General features: G+C 41.0%; 2 protein-coding genes across 2 annotated transcripts in view; both read right to left on the minus strand.

Annotated features, from left to right (window-relative positions):
* Positions 1-485: 485 nt before the first annotated feature.
* TIGAR (TP53 induced glycolysis regulatory phosphatase) lies at positions 486-13,187 on the minus strand. Its single transcript, XM_042795571.1, has 6 exons — positions 13,087-13,187; positions 11,054-11,091; positions 8,771-8,892; positions 5,028-5,105; positions 2,370-2,480; positions 486-1,948 (listed from the first exon to the last, which is right to left on the minus strand). The coding sequence occupies exons 1-6, from the start codon at positions 13,116-13,118 to the stop codon at positions 1,490-1,492; spliced, it is 840 nt and encodes a 279-aa protein (XP_042651505.1). The 5' UTR covers positions 13,119-13,187; the 3' UTR covers positions 486-1,489.
* A 7,139-nt stretch (positions 13,188-20,326) lies between these two features.
* The window catches only part of CCND2 (cyclin D2), a 38,898-nt gene continuing 38,254 nt past the window's right edge, over positions 20,327-20,970 (minus strand). Inside the window, exon 6 of the mRNA XM_042795482.1 lies at positions 20,327-20,970. This exon is cut by the window's right edge and continues 3,562 nt beyond it. The gene's annotated coding sequence lies outside the window, so the exon portion shown is untranslated.

Here is a 20,970-nt window from a genome sequence, read left to right on the forward strand (position 1 = left end):
TCCACCTCTTCAAGGAAAGAACAGAGCATCCTCTTTTTCCTCCTCAAAAGTCAAGTCCCTGCTTCAAGGCAAAGACCACCAGCTGTTCAAAGTACAGAGGACAGCATATTTTAAAAAATTACAAAAAATTAAAACTTCAGTCAAACAGTGTATTTTGTGCAGTGGCAAGAAATTTAAGTACGTCCTTAGCATTTGAACATCAGTGGTTCTTCCAGGTAAGAGTCAGTATAGCACGGATCCATCAGCCCTAAAAATAGCTCTCTTCTTTTTCACAGTAAAAGACCAGCCTAAGGTTTTCCAGACAAAAAAAAACAAACAAAAAACCCCAAACAAACAAAAAAACCCAAACAAAAAAAAACAACCAACCAAACAAACAAACAAAAAAAAACCACAAACAGGAAGATGTATGATCTGAGCAAAGCTTCATAGAGTAATATTAACAAAGATTTTTACCTCATAAGAAATAGAGACAAAATGGAATTCTCTTCAGGAGTCTTTAATTTTTTTTTTTATTATTTTTTTAAACAGGCTTAAAATATGCAAATGAAGAAAAAGTATGCAGATATTATAAATAACATAAATCAGGTAACCTTACATACCCTGGTGGGGAAAGAATGCAGTACTAACAGCAACTATAAGCAATCATCAAGTAAACAAACTTGCCAAATTCTAGGCAAAAATATTCATCCATCAAATGTATCACTGCGATTGACAACAGGACCCTAGTCAGGTACAACTCTCCCTACTGATAAGGCTCCTTTTCAGAAGAGAGATCGTTATTTCAACTATGTGCACATGAGATCCCTCATCCTGCTTACAGTTAAAAATAAATACTTTATGTTTGTGTACAGTGCTCTTCAACAGAGCTCTCAACAACACTAACAATTTCTTACAAAACACTCCTGCGAGGTAGGTATATCATCATCCCCATTTTACAAATGGAAGAGAGATTTGCCCAGAGTCTCACAGCTATTTAGTATCAGAGCCAGGAACACGACTCTGTACCAAACCTTTTCCACTAGGCAATGCTCCTTTTTAGGTTATACTATTGCATTCAAAAGAGTTATTTTAAGACAACATATATGTTTAATATTACAATATAGCATTTTGTAATAAAACAAGAATACAGTATATCTCATCACTGAGGTACCATACCTCTCCCCTCTCCAACTCTTTTACCTCAAGATAACCAAAATAATTATGGGTTAACGAAGTTTTTAAAAATATGCACTGTAGGAACAGATATGCAAGTGACTGAAAGTATTATGCTTCTGTTCACAAGGAACATTTGTGTTATTTCTCTAGTGCCAACTTATATTGGGCACTAGGACCATGCAAATCGTGTTATTTTAAGACGGTAAGCAGTTGCATGTCTTCAGTTTTGCAGTTTAGTGTCAATAACTCCAGTCAATCTCAGTAATTACTACAGAAACCTTTACCCAAGCTTAGTATAATGGTGATTTAAAATCACTTCCTCCTACAAAGACTCTTAAAACACTTTTGGAGCTACACATTCAGCTCCCACATCCACTAAGTGAGAGTCTTGATTAAGACAAACACATGTGATTTCGGGTTTTAACAAATTTCCATTTTCAAGTTTTATAATGAAGTGACTAACTCCTGTATTGGGACTGACAGAAGACAGCTGAGACTTTGTTAAATTTGTTGGTAAAGTACAGTTGAGATCTGAAACAAAATAACCAATCCAGTTCCTCATGTAGGCTCCATGACTCACCACTAATATATTGGCGTCTAATATTTTAGAAGCTCCACCATTATCAGAGCTAAGTTCTGCTTCACCGCAGTGGTTTGTCCAAGGGAAAACTAACTGTTCTGCAGATGTTCCTGAGCTTCTGCTTGCTGCACCATGCCTGTCTTCCTCTTTCTGTTCCAATTCAACAGCCAGCCGACAGAGAAATTCAAAAAAATCCCTTGCACGTTCTCTTACCTAAAGAGAAAGGTCGGAAGAGTACATTGTGAGGAATGCAAGAGACTTTGGAAATGTGAGATATAACTACTTCAGTTAAAAGAAAAACATTTATCGCAGACAAGTCTCGGAAATAAATGGTAAGTTACTGAATACTGTAAAAACTCCTCTGCTTTCCAAAGCCAAGGTTGAGAGTAGCTGCCATCACCCTTCTGCAAATGAGAGCTTCATGAGGAGTCATCTCAAAAATCAGGATTTTGGTTCTAAAGAGATTCCCTACTGGGCAGCCACTGTAATAAGGTCAAGTAGTACTTTTAGCTTGGAAAGTAACTAACTTGGGTTGGGCTAAAGTGCTCAATAAGATGTTCCTAAGTAATCAATAGCTGCATCTACACCGACAAAATGGCCTAGAAAGTAGGGCACAAATAAATAAATACCATACTTCATCCAGTGTTTCTCCTCCAGAAGGTGTGAATGAAGGGCACTGCTCTCCAGCAGCCTTTGCCATAGCCTTGAGGTCAGTCAAAGGCCTTCCTTCTGCAATGCCGTATTTCTGCAAGAGGCAAGTTACAAAGAGCGGATTTAGCAAGATATAGCAAGTCTCCAGCACCGCTTTCAATGCAAACACCTCTTACCAGATTTGTTTTCTTGGATTCTCAAGCGTAACTTGCAGGCTTCAGGCTTAACTACCTTTTACATTTTATCCCAATATTGAGGAAAGAGCTATCTTTGTATCTGCTATTGAAGTTGAAAGTATGTACATAAAGTGTGTGTGTATATATGTGTCTGTGTAAATATATATATATATATATATGCTGGGTAAAGAAATAAATCAAGAGCAGCATCTCATTAAAAGTACTAACATTCAAAACACCACGTTCAGCCTGGTCTTTGCCCTGAGATTTTTTACTACATTTTTGACACTCATTCTCAGCGTACAAAATTCAAGTGTCTTTGTAACTGAGGTTACATTGCAAACACCTCTGTATGTAGCTGCTCACATAAAGATAAACTCCATTCTTTTTTTTTTCATTTCTAGAAAGCCTAGAAGGAATTATTTTTCCTAAGAAACAAATAATTTCTCTACATACCTCTGAAATTTCCACAACAGAGGAGTCCATTTTAAAATCAGAATTTAAAAAAAAAAAACCAAAAAATAACAAAATAACAAAACAAAACAAAACAAACAAAACAAACAAAAACCAACAAGTACTCTACCTATTAAAAATAAACAAAAAGGCTTCCCCCTCATTTTTTCAGGACATACAGTACTGCTGTGGACAGTGTTTGCAGAAAACAAGAAAGGCAAAAAAGATCTTAAAAACATACACTAATGGAGTCAGAGAACATGCAATTAACTATCTTCAGTGACACGCTTACTCCTGAGACTTCCAAACACAAGGTCCATACGAGAAACAGTAGTAAGAACCTATATATACACCATCTAGTTATTTTGGATCAGTAGAAGATGCATTATAAAAGATAATATTTATCATCTCATGTATTTTACATGATAGATATACTTTGATGTGCATTATGATTTCTGACCTTGAAGAGCCTTCCAAGGTACATCTCTAACAATGGTAAACAGGTTCATACTTCTCCCTCTGAAGATTAATAAATACTTCACTACCACTAAAAGATGAAAAATACGTTAAAGTGTAAAGCTTTGGTTTTTCCTTGGAACATCCAAAGACAGTAAAAACACTGCAGTTATGAGTATTTTGAGAAAGTAAGAGTTGATGTTATACTGTCAAACACCCCATTACATGCATTCCAGATGCTGATGACTAGGATACAGGTACATACTCATTACTGAGGCTTTTTTGACTTCTATGTCACTATCCAATTTCTGTGGATATGCAATTAGATGCCATAGTATTTATTTATTACAGTCTTCAGAATTTAAATGTACTGAAACACATCTACTTCAGCCTCTCAATCCCTTTCTCTACAGCAAACTATGGCGGTTTAAGAACACTAAGACAGACATGGCAAAATAAATGCTCTGAAGCTGCTGAAAATGAAATCTTAAATATTTTTCCAGACTTCTCTCATGAAAGCAAGACATGAGAGTATACAACTTTCTTAATAGGGTCAATGACATATGTTCTTTTAAAGGACTGCTTCCTTTCATGCAATTCAAACTTAATTCCAGTTATCCAAAGTAGTGACTTACAACCCGTGGCCTGCAGACACGGTATTGGCATTTCTATATATCCATATAAACACCATGAAAGGGGGGAAAAAAGTGTAACAGAGACTTAGGATTCTTCTTTCTAAAAGTCTGTATCAGGAACCATAAGATCTTCAAACACATCAGGTGGTAAAGCAACTGAAGTCTGGGAGGCATTTAACTTGCCGATTTCAGGGGAAGAACTGGAATTTCTGACAGAAAAAAAATGAACAAATTATGAACACTTATTTGCCTGCTGGCAATATGCCATCCCACTTTAGGTTTTGTAGCACTCCCTTCTTTAAAATTCAGCTGCCACTCTGTGTAGCATCTGAAGGGTGATATACGTGAGCAGAAACAGCCAGCATCTGAGCTTATTCTGATCAAGACATACTTAAAAACAGACAGGAGGTACAATGATGCCTATTGTCAGGCAGAGAGGCTAATCAGGAAAGCAGATGGGTCCACAGAAAGCAGAAAGCTTTTCAGTAGTCTTTGTGCAAATAAAAAGGTATAAACAACTAAAAAAACATCACTGAGTTGTGTCATCAGGCTAGATAAGGTAGGCAGAGGGACTATCTTTAACACTTTACATATGGAGTTAGAAAACAGAACTAAGCTTTTTATTACATTTAAGAGAACTCCCTCTACATGTAAATCTTACCCTACTTAAATCATTAAAGCATCACAGTTAAAGCACTCATCACTAAATTTTGGCTTTGTTTCACAATTCTGCAAACAATTTATAGTACCCGATGTGAAGAGTTCAGTTTTCAGTGATTAAAAACACATCACATAGTGCTCTCCACTGTTAAATCTACCATTTAATAAGCCAAGACATCCATCAGCAGTAAGTTCAAAATTTTCAAACAATTTTCAAATTGTTCATTGTTCAATATTAAAATAAACTCTTTTGGCACTTACTCTCTCTCGAAGTCTTGCATCACACTGGATTTCCAAATCTTTGCAAAACTTGTTTTTTCCTAGAATGGTGGCAGCAGTCTAAAAAGATAATGTACAGTCACATTAATGAGCTGTTTTCCCATGGGATAACTAGACCATCTTACACCACCACAGCCAATGTGAATCACATTAGTAGTACCCAACAACCCAAACAAGATAAAAAGATTTTCAGCTAGTAGTGTCTGTCACAATTGGATGTATGACCTGTGTCAGGCCATACAAGGCAGAAAAGCTGCAATCTTCTGAAAGTTCTTTCACAATTCAAAGTCCAGAACGGTTCAAGACACTTAGCACCCATGAAAGGTGGGCAGCAAGACACATGGCAGCAGCAGAATTTACCGGGATAAAAGCCACATCTTCTCTTGAGCACACCTCCACTCACAAAGCAGTCATGCCGACACATTCTTTACATGTAGTGGGTCAGACTCACAAGCAGGACGTTCCTAAAAACTGATGAGCTAATCTGACTGTGAAAAACACTGCACCTATCAAAAACATCTAACATTGAACAAATGCATAGCATCTAACAAAAACATCTAACAAATTAAATTATTTCCTGGCAAGTGGCTACTGAATGCATTTCAGAAATTAAGTACTCTTGAAGCGGTTAGGAGGCAGGAGGGTGTTTGCTGGCAACTTACTGAAGTGTTAGCCTCAATGTTAAGAGGGAGAAATGCCCTGGATGACACACTTTGAGGGTAAAAAAAAAAAAGTAAATCTAGCTTATTGTATTCACCTGCCTTTTGACAGCATGGCCAATAGATAGAGAAAACCCAAAGGGCTTAGTTTCCTTTTAACAATAGCCTGGATGTCTTGAGTTTTGTGCTATGTATCTTTTTTCCTTTCAAGGAAGCATGTGATTTTAGGGGTGCAGGGAGGGCAAGACAACTGAGCAAGAGGAAATTCTGATACCACTTTGGAAAAAGTATTCCCTAATACAGGCTCTAGCATGTTGGCTATTACATGGCTGCCTGGCTGCCACAGCCAACAATGGGAACTAAAGGATGGCTAACCTGTCCCTGTTCTTAAACACACCAAAGTGTGAAGGCTGTACGGAATTTGCATGCAGTTTTGACCGGTAATATCAACTGGAATTCTCATGCAAATGTCCACATCCAATCGAACTGACATTCAAAGAACTTGCTCATTTTGAAAAGGCTCCTTGGATTCTGGCAAATAACATGCAGCCTTGATGTACTAACAAGATTCCATGACCTGTTTAATGTACTGCTTAGGAAAGGCTTTATGTTGCAACTCTCAATTTCTGTCATAGAATAATGTCAAAATTCAGATGGGGTTGAATCGACTTCCTTGTATATATGAATAGCATGGTTAATTGTATGATTACATCCTGAAATTTCTCCAGGACTGAAATCTTGTTCAGCACATAGACTAGACAACATTCATCTACTGAGCAGTAATTCATCCTCTAAATTGTAAATATTAAACATGAAGCCTCATTTACTGTGCTGAAACCAAAATCTGCTCTGAGATGAGATTAACTTCCTCACACCCCTCGTACACGATTCATTACCAGAATACTGGCATGCTTCAGAAACGTTCCTGAACCTTCACAGTACCGCACTGAGAGAAGGGATATTAGTCCCACTTTACACATTAAAAAGACTCAAACGTTTTCTCTCATCCGTCTCAGGACACAGCCTGTCCCAGACCTGAAGCTGCCTTCACTGCTGCAGAGTTCTTGCCCCAATGGCATGAGCATCTCACAGTAGGCCCCACATTCCCCCGCAGACTTTGGTGTTATGCTCTGTTAAGCTTACAAGTCTTACAGAGTTATGCTCTGTTCACACCACAGCCCAGTCTGCCCAACTAGTCTTTTTTTATTTTCACGTGGCAGGTCTGCCTACTCTTTTCTACACTGCTCATCTCAGGAGCTAGTTTTCGACCCTCCTGCCTTGGCTTCTTCTCTCAAACAGGCTTCCCTGCAAAGCCCCTCTCTGTGCTTCCCATACCTGCTCACTTTGCACATCCTGTAGCTCTCAGAATTCCTAACCAGCTAGTACAACTCTCTTTGCACACATCCCCGTTTTCTCCTATCCTGCTTAGGTTTGAATGTTCAGCTGTTGGCCACGGGCTGTAGCCAGAGGACTGCAAACCGCTCCTGGTTCCAGTAACCAGTACACACCCTGACTACAGCTGATGCAGGAGACACTGCAAGGAAAACTAAACTTTACCACTAACAGTTTCATTTAAAAATGTTTTTTCCTCTTTTGCAAGGGAACTCGTACATTCCTCTCATACTTGAGCTATGAGGTGACAGCACAGTAAAGGACACTTCTTCATAGATTAACAGCTGACAAAGAAGGGAGTTCCAGGCAAATGGAAACTGCAGCTATACACATCTTTGGAAAAGCTTCCACCAAGTGTGGATAACCTGTCAAACAAATGGCTAAACACATTTCCTTTATGCAAAGGACAAATTCAGGTCCATCTTCTACATTACAAGAGTGCAAATGCTTCTCGTGGAAAAGGAAGGCTGTCTCTAACAAACGGAAAAAAATTACCACATTCTCATGTGGCTGAGCATTCAAAAACAATTCCCCTAAGGCAGGCACATAGCACAGACAGTCTTATAAACTTTATAAAGCACTATTAATGTTTTTAAATATAATCACTGCCATTCATATGCTTAAAGGAATTGACCTGCCAGGCAGTTATTCATTTTTAAAATACCTAATTATTGCACTCCTCCTTCCCTGGCTTTAGTTTGTTTTCTGCCTAAAAGGTGCTGCTACAGCAGTTTATGGGACTGTGCTGCAGAAGTGATGAGGAATGTTGATGATGTACGTTTTAACAAAAAAAAAAGCAGATTTATGCTAGATTTTGTTGATCTGGTTTACAGCAAGACTTCACAGACTTTTGTAACAGGACAACAGAACAAAAAGCAAGCAACCAGCAGGGCTATCAAGAATCACTTAGTAGTTTTGGTCCCGTGAAGTCTATGTGACTCCTGAAATCAGAGCATCAGTAACAGAAGAGGGAGATAAGGATAGGGCTTCCACAGGAGACATGACCTTCCCAGAACAGCTGATCTATGCCTCCACCCTTAAAAGTTCCTTTTCCCTAATTTTCTGAGTATTGCATAATCTTGCACACAAAATCACATGTAATCCCAGTAAGTAATTAACATTTTTTCCTCTTTAATTAACCTATTGAAATAGTGCATCAAGGCAAAAGGTGTGCTATTGCATTCCTGCCAAAATCCAACCTCTCTGTACATTTAATGATCCTTGTACGGACTTCACAGCAAAACTTGATCTTGCCTATACTGGTCGGCATTCCTCAGAAAAACAGAGTGTACAGCCACAAAGCATAAGACAATGCAACACTATCACAGCCAATTTCTTTGTTTCTTCAAAGAAAAACTGACTTCGGTCTGTGTTACCTGAAAGTCCCAATTATTTCTCTAGCAAGAACCTAGGCACATATAAAATAACAGCAAATCCATACACTGCATGACATCCTGCAAAGCCAGCTGGCCATCACCTCCTAACTGAGCTGTTCTCATTGAAATGTCCTTGCTCAGAGATCACCCTGAATCCGACACAAGTCAAACTGCAGTTCTAATCCGTCAAAATAGCTTTTGGCTCTCTGTCACTTTATAATTTTTGCATCATCAACAGCAAATAAATGCCAAATTCCAAAGCTAATATTTACATTCAGTTGCCTCAAGAGGCACTTGCCTGCTTTGCTCGAAGGAGGTCACTTGAAAAGACATGAGTAAACTTCACATTACTGAGAAATGAACCAGCAGCATCTGCTTGTCTGAAACCGGTTGCAGAAAGCGGCTCATCCACTCCTTGACCTACAAAATAAAAGCCCATCAACATTAAGACGTGCAAAATTTAGATCATTTAGCAGCTGAGCAGGCATGGCAGCAATAAAGAATCTGCTCAGTCATAATAAAATGCTTCTCCTTCGGTAAATCCAACCATTAGTAAAAGTCACTGTTCCCCTGGTCCTCCCTAAACTCAGCTGCACAAACTGTATGAAAATAGGGAGTACAGTCTAGGAATACAGCAGGATCATTATCAATTACATTTACATTAATGTATACATAAGACAGATTTAAACATAAAACAAGAGGCCTACACTTTCCAAATGCGAGTAGTCATTTCAAATCACTTGTCCTTTTTAGAATGCTTACTGGTAGGCTTCCTGCAAGGCGAATCTCACAACTGAAACTGAAACTCTATAAATAGATTTGTTGATTGTAAATAAGGACAATACAACTCAGATAATGTGGTTTATACTAAAGTACATGTATGGAAAAAACATGCACATTGGGAGAGTTAAGTCCTGACAAATATGAAGTGCCTACTCCTCCCTATTCCCTAACATTGACAAAGACTTGAAGAGATGAGGCAAGAAAGGATTCTGTTTAATGTGAAAAGCAGCACACACTCTTTGCCAAAGACACAGTTTCACAAGAATTTTACAGTTGATGTGAACACAGTCTCTTGTGGTCTCTTCCTCACCACTACTCCACTTCGCACACTGACGCTAATGCTTATGCAGCTGCATAGCAAGCACACTGACGGAACAAAGGTAGCTGAAAAGTAGCAACCCTTCCAAAAATTGCTTTCAGCCATAGTCTGAGAAACTTAGCAGGTCACAGGGCTCTAGGTCAGCACTGAGAGAACCAGCACTTTGGTAATCCAACTTGAATGAAATAGATTTGCTCCTGTTACAGCTCAGAGAGTCTGTAGGAGAACCAAGAACTGTGGCAGAGGGACAAACCTATAATACATTGCTATGTTCATATTTCTATGACTTATTTTACTTCTGCAGGAAGTAAAGCAGTGTGTGCAATTCTCATCCGATCCACGACGATAAAAACAATTTTCACCAAGCAAATGCACAATCATTTAGACGCTTCTAATAGCAAAAGACAGGACACTCAAAGTCTACAACTTGAGTTCAGACCATCTCATCTGTAATTCAGCTGTGTGAGAAGTTGGACCCCCATGCTGGTATGTCTTACACCTCTTGAAACACAAGGCAACGTTCACTTCCTACACTGGAGAGACTACATCTCATTTGACACTAGGAATTTAAAAGACATCCCTGGTACTTTTAACAACATAAAGCAGGGGAATATTCTTTATTCATTTTAATGAGACGTTGCAAGAACTGTAAACTGCAATGTCAAAAGAGTTAGGAAAATCTGAAAGCACAATTCTCCCTCACAGCACTTAGCATGGTATAAAGTTTATTTATTTGGAGTACAACTCCATGAGGTTTCTTGTAGTGGCAAGCCTCAGTTGTCCTACAACAGACATCCAAGCAGCTCAGCATTTCCAGTTCTGGGTGTACAAGTCAGCAGTCACTAAGAAGAGATCTGGTTTTAAATGTTGTGTCTGAAGACTGCCTTCCTAGAAAGAGCTGGGATTGACCAATTCAAGCATTTAAACAACCTTTACTTTCCATTCCTCCTTGCTCTACTGTAAGCTTTTTTTTCACAAGTGACAGACTACCTCCTTAAGGCAACAACCTCCTTTACAACATGGCTTTTATCCACCCTTCTGCAGCTCCTTACCAACTCCACTGTACAAACGTGCACCTGGCTGGTTCTTCGTGTCTGAGCTCCAGAAGCCTTTTTCCCGGGCATCACACCACTGAGATTCAACACAGTGCTATGGGACATTCTGGCATCTTTAATAACAGGTGCTGCTACCACTTTATTTGATTACAGGTAACTTCCCCCCCAGCTCCTCTTTACAAAAAGGAACTATTCTAATACTCCTGTTGATACTAGAAATGCATCACCATTTGTTGATATTCTGTGGAGACTGACTTAGAATCTTCACAGCTCTGTAAAACTACCAAGCTAACATCCTATCTTACAAATAAAGTCTCTTAAAGTTTACAATATTATTCCATAATAAGACTTAACATTTCAGAAGTTGGTTACAGGATTTCACATTTTCCATCTCTAACAAACTAGCAGAACAACTGATACTCACCTTGCAGTATCTTGTCTTTGTTGTATCTTGTTTCTCCACTGAAAGAGATTATAAACAAAAAAAAATAACTCACAATGGTTTTACTGTTCAAAAACATTACTATATTAGATAGCAACAGAAGACAGCAAAGTCCGAATATAGAAAAAATGAGATACAGCACAGCCTCTTTTCAAAAAGATCTATCTGAAGACTTTACAACAAAAAAAACCCAAAACTTTTTCAAGTAGTCAACCCTATTTATGCCGTCAATATTTACTAAGATAAACCTACCTGGAATAAAAGGGAAGTAATTTCTTAAATTTAGATAAATTCTGCTGAATTTATGATATTACAATTACATCTCCATGCTGGAGAAAGGGAAGTTGCAGTAAGACTCCGGTGCCCTCTTATGAAATGCGTGTCCTAGCCAACTGGACCTCTGCGCTTTAAAGGGAAGCCAATTCAAGAGATTATCAAAGATAGTAGCAGAGCAGGCTGCACACCTTGAAAAAACAGAGCATAAGAAGCCAGAGCTGAAGAAAAACTAACACCACTTTCTTTAGGAATAAGAATATTCTACCTTGAAAACTGTAACTGATGGTATTGCAGGAGAAGAGTGACTAAAACCACGTGCAGATTTATTTAGGAGAGAAAAATCTAACAACTAAACTCCACACGAAAAAAGTTATCCATGCTGACTTTGTTGAGACCCCTCACCTGACTGAAATGTCACCTGCTTAAGTTTTTTTGCAGTACTAAGGCCAAGTGTGCTGATTGGTTTTTATACAGAGAGCTACCAACACTGCTGTGTGGAAGTGCTCAAGATGAGTCCCAGACATGTAACTGACCACAGAACGCCAGTACTTTTAAGATAAAACACTGTATTTCAGTATGCTTTAAACTTTTTCCTACACAGGGGGCAGCAATTTAATTCTTCAGGCTCACCTCATTTCCTGACAGTTACTTCCAGCCTCCTTAGGAAAATGCAGCAGGCTGGATGGAATCATCAGTTGGAGGTGAGGGAAGAACAGAATGTGCAGTTTTCCAAGCAGCACTAAGATAGCACAGCATACACAAGCACAGGCTGATGGATGAACTCCCCTCCACTGGCTAATGAATGAACTGGGATTTTTCTGAAGTGTCTGCCAGAGTCCCACCTGAAGATTTCAAGTTCAACAAACTGTTTCACAATGTTTTCTAGCTGATGCAAAAGTCTGGCTGCAACTACAGCACCAAATCAGCAGATTCAGGTTTTTAAGGGAAGTCAACAGTAACTCTTAACAGGAGGAAAATCAGACAAAAAAAATAAAAAAAAAAGTCATTGCTCCAGTTCCACTGATCAAGTATTAAACTGTATTATCTAAAGGAGAAATAAAAATTTTTCATAAAAATTAAACAGTTAACTACTGTCAAATGCAGGAAGCTGGAGCTACTTAGCCTAATTAAGGACAAATCTTTCTCAATATCCACTGTAGCTTGAAAGAAAAATCTCACCTTAATAATTTTAACTAATTCACAAATGCCAATTGTTTAACATTTCCCAGCAGAAACATTAGACCACCATTCCTGAAGGAGCTCTCTGCCCCACCAGAGCTTCTGGCAGGCGAAAGGCCTTACGAGCAGTCACCTAGGAGTTCGCAAACAGTACTTACTGCTATCTATAACCCCGCACGTCCATCAACACCAAACTACACCGGCGCGGCCCGACTCGTCTGGTTAAGGGAAGCACACTAGACCGGGCCCCCGTACGCCGCCGGGCCTGGCAACCCCTGCGGCCCCGGCCCCGGCCCCGGCCCCGGCAGCAGCACCCGCGGGGCGCGGACCCCCCGCCCCCCCAAAAAGGGCCAGGCCTGGGCCCACCGCACCCCCCCCGCGCCCCCCGCCTGATTGACAGCCAGGAGCCGTTACCCCTGAGGGAGCTGCGCGCGCCTAACAGACCGCCCCCGGGGAGCGGCGGGACTCCACTGACGGCCGAGGCGGGGGCAAGGCCCGGCACCGGCCCCGGCACCGGCACCGGCACCGGCCCCGGCGGGCCGGGTTTCCGCGGTACTCACTGCCGGACGACGGTCAGCCCGAAGCGAACCATGGCGCGGCCGCGCAGGCCTCACCGCCGCCGGCCGCCTCCCGCCCGCACTGCGGCGGCCGCCCCGCGCCCGCCGGTGACGTCACGGCCCCGCCCCGGCGCGGCGCGGCGTGGGGAGGAAGCCGCGGGGAGGGACAGGGCCCCACGCCGGGAACCGGCGGCAGCGGGTGCCCCCCCACCCCGCGGCAGCCCGCGGGGCTCCCCCGCTGCGTCCCGCGGCGGCGGATCGCGGGGCCGCCCGCCCACGGCACCGCCGGTCCTGCCCGTGCGGGCGCCGGAGGCTGCCCCGTGTGTACCCCGCTCCAAAAAATAACTCCAAAAAATAAATAAATGGTTGGAGCCCCTCTCTCGCGCCGGGCCAGCGGGCGGCATCCGTGGGGAGGTACGAGCGAGACGCGCCTGCATCGTGCGGTTCTCGCTCCTGTTGCCTTCGGCGTTGCTTGCAGGGGGGGGTGAGTGGGGATTTTTCCTTTCAGTTGCTAGGGTTTGGCATTCAGACTAGTGAGAGTGAAAAAGCAAAGCAAAAACAAACAAACAAACAAAAAAACCCAACCCAAATTTACAAAAATAGAAACTAATTTTGCTGTTCCTTCCCCACTTCACGATTTGAAGATTTATGAAAAACCACACATAGATCTCAGGGAGCTGCACAGCATGGGAAGATGTTTTCCTCAACACAGTGTTCACCTCAGGAAAGGTCCTGCTGGCTACAAATACTAAGGATTCAAACTGATTGGTATTTGAGGAAATTAACCATAAAAATTTGGTGACAATATCACTGTTACTGATGTAGAATGAGATAGCAGGTAATATGTACTTAATATGTACTTTATGGTTGCAAAAGCAAGGAAAGAAATGGAAGTCACTTAAGGATGAACAAAAAAATCCAAGGAACTATAACAGCACGCAAGAACTGAGAAAACATCATTTACAGTTAATATTTTAATAATTTTACTAATGGTGATTTATAATAGACAATGAGAGCAATGACCCGATTTCTATTATTAAATAATAGCATTATGGAATTGCTACTGGTAAAATGGACAAAGTAGCAGAAGAAGCAATTGCAGATCAACCTTTCCCCTCAGAAAGCTGAAGTTTTATGGATTACAGGCAAACTGATTAACTGAAATATTAGTTGATCAGGCAGATGAGTGTATATCCTTTAGGATTTCACAACTGGATGGAATAAATTCTATCTAAAAATCAGCTGTTCGAGAAATTCTTCTGGGTTGCCCCGACATCTGGCCTAACTTTGAAACTGGTTTGTGCCAGTTGGGAACCAAACACATTCTAAATGAAGACTAAAACAAAATTGTTTCATTTGACAGCCTTTTAAAAGAGATGCTAAATTAAGTATTTAACGCAATGGTGGGTCTGTTTCGTTCTCTGTTTATCTTCCTCTGGCGGTGTGGCATAACCTTGTATTTCTGCAGTGCCTCTCTTCCACAGATTTCAGAACTGACATTTTCCAAGGGTAAGACTAGTGACATGTCTAGCCTTTAAACGAGCTGATGCCAAATGACTCAGTGCTGACCTATTTCTATTGTATCACCATTAAAAACTGTGCTTTGCTACAATGATAAGATCCCAGCTGTGTTTCAAGGATGTTTTAGAAGGACAAGAAACAAATATGAACCAACACTGTTAGTGTCTATATTCTTATATGTGCATGTTTTGATACAGGTCCCTTTGCAAAAGTGACAGCCCTTCAGGCAAAGTTTTAAAGAGACTTGACTGAAGTCACAGTTTAGATTTGTGAGAAAACAGCTTGAAAGGCCTGCTGCTTCTGACTTACAGCCTCATGGTTTGGCTCCTAGATCATCTTTCTTTTCTCCACTGTTTAGCCCTCTTATCTTTGCTCCTGTCTCCTTCATCTTTATAGCATGTGCACATTTTTTCCTGAGCGTTAAAATTCTGATTTTTCATTTCTTCCTTCTCAGTAATTTCTCTGATCTGCTGTAGCACATGTCAGTCTGTGTTCATGAGCCAATTTTTTAAATTGACCCATTGAAACCAAGTGTTTATAAAGCACAACTGCTAAGACGAGCACAGAAGCTCATCAGATGAGGAACAGTATTTTGAGGAAGTCATCTTAGGAAGATAAAGCTTTTGTGGAGCTGAAAATGAAACATTTTTGAATGAGAAAATTTTATTCTAATAAAAATTTTAAACTTGAATCTAGTAAATTCATCATCATACGGATTGCATAGCACTAACATCAGACAATATCATCAATCTAGGGCGAGTTACCTAGTTTCCATGAAACAACAGTTGACAATTAGGAACACGAAACTGAAATCATCAGCTGGGCTATGTTCCCTGCAGCCCACTTGTCATTCAGGATCTGATCTTGCTTCCTGCTTTTACAAGTGCACCAGCCCAGCAGAAACTTGGGCTGAATTTCTTCAGTTTTTTCCTCCCCCATTCCTTTGCCCGTGTAATACGCCTCTAAAGGATGTACTGGCATGAAGAAATTCATAAAGTCAAACCCGAGCACAGGGACGGTGCTGTGGATAGTTCTCAAATTGGACAAGCGGGAGAACACGATTGTGCAATACCTTTGTGGCAACTACATCAATTGCTTTCGTGGAAAAATAACAATAGGAAAGTGTTTAATTATTTTTAATATGGTTTTCGGTGTGATATGTGGGTTGCAAACAGGGAGCTGAGCCAGCCCCTTGTGACTGTCCGGCTGAACAAAAAACCTTCCTGCAACAGCACTTGAGACTGATCTGCCGAAACCACCGAGTGTAGAAGCTCAGCGTCACGGCTGGAGGTTTTCTGGTTGATGAAGGCGTTCAGGCAAGCTGTCGGAGAAGTGCGAAGGTTAGGTTAAACACTTGACTTTCTAGAAGGCTAGGAAATCCCAGGCAGCTCCTGGAGGAGCTCCAGTAGTAGCTGCAGCTGTAGGAGTTACGTTACCGTCATCTAGCGGTCCTCCGGCAGTCTGCACCCTCGGGTTCTGCAGTCCAATTTTAGTCAGTTCCCAGCCAACAAGCTTTGCATTTCGCTTAGATTACATATTTAATCGCTTGCTCTCGTGCTGCTAGCCATCAAGCGGAATCACATCCAAATTTTATATTTTTGTTGCAAAGTTCTGTAACACCAGAACCAAGCCTTAACACCTAAGTTTGGAAAATTAATTAATACCATCAGGGCACTCCAGAAAGATAAATACTTTGTTATCTGTAATAATCCAAAGATAAATAAAATACTTATTGGAGAAGCGAAGAGGTTGAACTTGAGGACGCTGGAAAAATTGAGAGAAATTTTTGTTTGGGTGTGCTGGGTAACAATCCTGAATTCATTCCTCATCCTCCAGCCAGTTACGTGCCGCTCACAGTTTTGTTCAAGTTCTGCAAACCCTAGTCATCAGAAAGGCCAATCTATTGCTCTTCAGGGATGCTTGCCTGTCTCCTGCCAGACAAACCAGAGTTTTTGCTCTAAGAAACATTACCAAGTCATCTGAGGAGTCGCAGCCCCAAACATGGCCTGTCTGCTGACCTTTCTCCTTCACTGCTCTGTCCTCATTCTTCTTGGAGTTTCTGCATGTTAGATTTTGGATGAGCTCAAATATCATCTCAGTTTATTTTTAGAGAAAACTCAATAGCAAGACAGAGCTATCACTGCATCATTTCCACAGAAGGACAGACATTTAAGGAGACTGGCATTTCCCCCCCTTCCCCCTCCCCCCCCCATCCTTTTTTTTTTTTTTTTTTTTTTACTCTTTGCATCAACATCAACTCCTTTCTCTCTCTCTGGCAGGTTGCAGCAGAACTCAAAGCAGCCCCTCATGCCAGGCGTAATGCATACAGACCTTGTACCTAAGCATAAATACCAGCTTCACCCACCTTAATTTGTCAGCCTAACAGGTCTTGATTTAACACACCCGCTACCAAGGGATGCCCTTCCCCACAGTGCGCCTGAAGCCCAGCTGAGTGCTGGCCTGACATCCCCCCTGACACGTGCCCATACGAAGACCCCCACAATTTTCACTGTTGTCTCCTGGCAGCAGCAGCAGCAGTAACATTGGCTGCCGTGCTCTTTTTGGTGTAAAAAGATCATGGTACCTGTGCCCCGGCAGCTGCACACAGCTGGCATACAAATCACCTTTGAGGACCCTTTTCAATATATCATTATATTAAGAAAAATGAAAGAGTGTGTGGGTTTTTTAGTATTTCAAGGAGGTACAAAGTAGGGGTGGTCGTGCCAGCTTTCTCTGAAGATCTAAAGAGATCCCCAAAGTCTTTTTAAAATAAACTTTCCCTTAATTGGGAGAAATGAATCAGTGTGCTGTGGGGGGCAAAGAAGTAGAGCACAGCCTGTTTCCCATAGTGCCAGCTGGCTGGCTTCGATTTGCAAACAGCACACAGAAGGCTCTAATAAAATCCTCTAAAAACCGAATGCAACTACTCTGTTTATGGCTGCAAGGGACTGCAGAAGGTTGCGAAAGTGTATCAGCAATAGTCACCTGCGTGAGCAAAGCCATGTGCTTTCCTAGCCTGTTTCTTCCTCATGAAATGCACGATTGAAATACACCTTTTCTACCTTAATATCTACACTGCCATTAAATAGTCCGCGTGTTTGATAGTGCACGCTTTGTCTCTCCCACTGTTCACCCGCAGGACATGCGAGTTACCGTCCGTTTCAAACTGCTCGTCACTTACGCATCCTTCTGCGCATCCTTCCGGGCAGAGCATGGGTGACTGCAGGGCTGTGACTGCAGACAGTGACCTTCAGTGGCCTAGGTGGTTCCACGTGCTGGTTTTCATAGGATGAAGCACCAGTGTAATGCTCAGGGGTTAACACCTTATCGAGTAAAATGGACTCTGTACCTCTCATACCTCTTGGCAGCTAAATCCTGGATTTTCCTGCTGAAAAAACGGAAATTACTTGGCCGGATTTAGCAGAAATTATATCTGCATTTACATCAGCTTTACATGTATTGATCTGACTGGTAAGTTACAGTATGAGGCAAGAATGAACTGGAGTTGGTGGGAAAATTATTAATTCTATTAAAAGTCAACAGCAGAGCTCCCACTGTCTTCTTCTGCAGGGATAGAATTTAATTCTGCTTGTGCTGGTTGAATGAGATTTGTAGGGAATTTTGCTTTTTTAGAGCAGCACAGAATGAAGAGTGGCTACATAGTTCATGGACAAATTAAAAAATACAATACAATAAAAGCAATTACAATAAAGGGTTTGAAAAGACTCCTGAAACAAGCATTAAGGATACCTTCTTTGAAACACAAAGGAAAATTCCCTGCTTAAAAAGATAAACTGCATTTCTAGTTCCTACAGAAAGATTTGGGATAGTATAAAATAAAACGTAATCTAACTTGTATACTGACACTGGAAACACCAAGCAATTGCGTGGTTGAATTTTTTTGCTGGAATCTCAGTGCTGAAGCTTTCTTTCCTTTGCTTCAGGAATTTTCTTAAACACAGAAGTCAGTCCAGTGTGCAGTTGTTTTAAAGCATGATTTTGCTGTGTTGTCCCTCCTTAAAATCCTCAGGCTGTCCTTATGTAAAGTATAGGATCACGATGTGCAGAAATTGTTTGCAGATGGTAAGAAGATGACAATACAAAACTGTTTCACAGGCCACATAATAATGGAATTTAACCCTATTGTATGTGGCTTTTCAGCATTCAGCCAGCTTTCTTTACAGGGAGCAGGCTATTGTCCAATTAATTTCAATTTTAGCTTCTGCACCCTATATCCATTCATTCTGAAAACATACATTTACTTAAACAACAACAGAAAATCTCTTTTCCGCTAACCCTAGATTTAGTGAAACCTCTTAAAGCACACAGCTGCAGAGCACATCCCTGCAGTTCCGGGAGGACTATTGGTGACACTATAGTAGGAGAGGAATTAATCCCCTCAAACCTGAAATGAGGCTGGAGAGCACCCCTTTGAGCTTTAAACCCCAAATGGAAGATGTAAAAACAACCCTCGCAAGTTCCAGTTTTTCATAGGCTCTAAGTTACACCTATGAAATGCTGCAGATTGTTATGTTGTTAAAGGGTGGCCAGAGGAACACAAGGACTCGTTATGCTTTGAAGTATCTACCTTTGGTGCAGACAACCTGTGAAACACAAGGCTCACAGGTGGCTTTGCTGGGAAGCCTCGAGAGACTTTGCCTAAAACCGCAGATGGGTCCCAAGGCTGTGTGATTATGGCTAGAAAGATCTGAATCTCCTGATTCACAACCTCATGAGTTAGTTCGTATTTCCTACCCTATCCATGATTTTGTTTTGTTTTGTTTGTTTTTTGTTGTTTGTTTTTAATATCTATTTATTTTTGTTCATGTTTCTTCATTTTATCAATATGTGGTTTTCCTTTTGAGTATTTTTCTTTCTCCCTGTTCATCACATCTTGGTTTTTTTGTTTGTTTGTTTGTTTTTTTTTTTCTTTCATTTCTCTTCTCTGTTTCTGGCTGTATTATTCACTTTATGATGGTGTTACTTTTTCCCCAGTGTATCTGCCTGAACACCTCTTCTTCATTCTTCCGCGCCTCTTTGTTCTCCCCTGGGGTGCCCAAAGGCCTGAAATTCAGTAGAAAACTGCTACTGGATGGCAGTGGAGAAGGAGAGGCACTGAGGTCAGGCCACACACATCCCACGGTAGGTTGGTCACTTCACAGCAAGCATCCACACGCAGAAGACGTGGGAGAGCATCCCACCCCCTGGCCGCAGGCTGAGGAAACAGACTTGGTATGTGGAGGTTCATTTCTTCCCACTGGCTTTGCCACAAAGCTCTCTCCTTTTACTCAGTTTGCCCCAAGCTTATAGAAAGAAAACCAACATAATTTTTGCAGTGGCACTTATATGCAACAAATAACTGAGTGGAGATTTAAGTAATATTTCAATTAGTTGCAAGAATGTGCACTCCATGCACTGATGAGGACTTTCCCACCAGCTAAATTTAATTTTCACAAGGTGTTTTGATCCAGCAACTTACCACTTTTAGGACTTTGTTCTCCTCGAATCTCGAGGGATCATTTCACAGAAGAAACGTGCCAGAATTTGCCTATCCAGTAGGCAATGAGCTATGTTTTAGAGGAAAACTTGTTCTGTGACTGCAACATTCAATAGTTCACATTTTATATGCCTGCTAACACCATCTGTCTAGACCAGAGGCTGTAGAATCACATTTGCTTTTGCACCATCTTCACACTGAATGAATAAAACCAAGACAGGACAATTTAGGTCAAGGTGAGTTTATTGTCCATACAGCATACCTAATCCCGCCAGAACACTTTTCTTAGAACCATCTTTAAACTAGTCAAAACAACAGGTTATTAATAAAAATGACAACACTGAACAAAGAAGACCTTTTAAAAGGTAATCGAGACTACACTGTATCAGGGTCTTATCCATCGAAAACAACCTCGCATACTTTCTAAATACTTTTGTTTACGCTGATCATGTCTACTACCGCACTTTCTAGCATCCCCTGACCATATAAACATCCACACCTCTTAAAGAGCACATTGTGAGAGAATAACGTTGACTTGATATGGCATCACACTCGATAAAGCAAAAAAAAAAAAAAAAAAAAAAAAAAAAAGTTTGAGAACAGAAACTGTGCAACCGAGAGTGATTTCTGAGGTACATGAGAACATGGTAATAAACATAGTGGAAAAAATCCAGTGGCCAGGTGGTTTGCTCAGTAATTAAGAGCCGTCCGATTATTCAAGCATAAATCATCAACACTGAAATGGAATTAATAGCATTTTTCTCTTTCATGAGCATGTTGGGTATATAAATAAATTGATTATGAGGTGCTTCTACACTACAGTAATGGGAGGGAGGGGAAGATCATCAAAGTACCATCAATAGGAAGCT

Source organism: Tyto alba, unplaced genomic scaffold, assembly GCF_018691265.1.
Source record: "Tyto alba isolate M040663 unplaced genomic scaffold, T.alba_DEE_v4.0 Super-Scaffold_21, whole genome shotgun sequence".
NCBI lineage: Eukaryota > Metazoa > Chordata > Aves > Strigiformes > Tytonidae > Tyto > Tyto alba.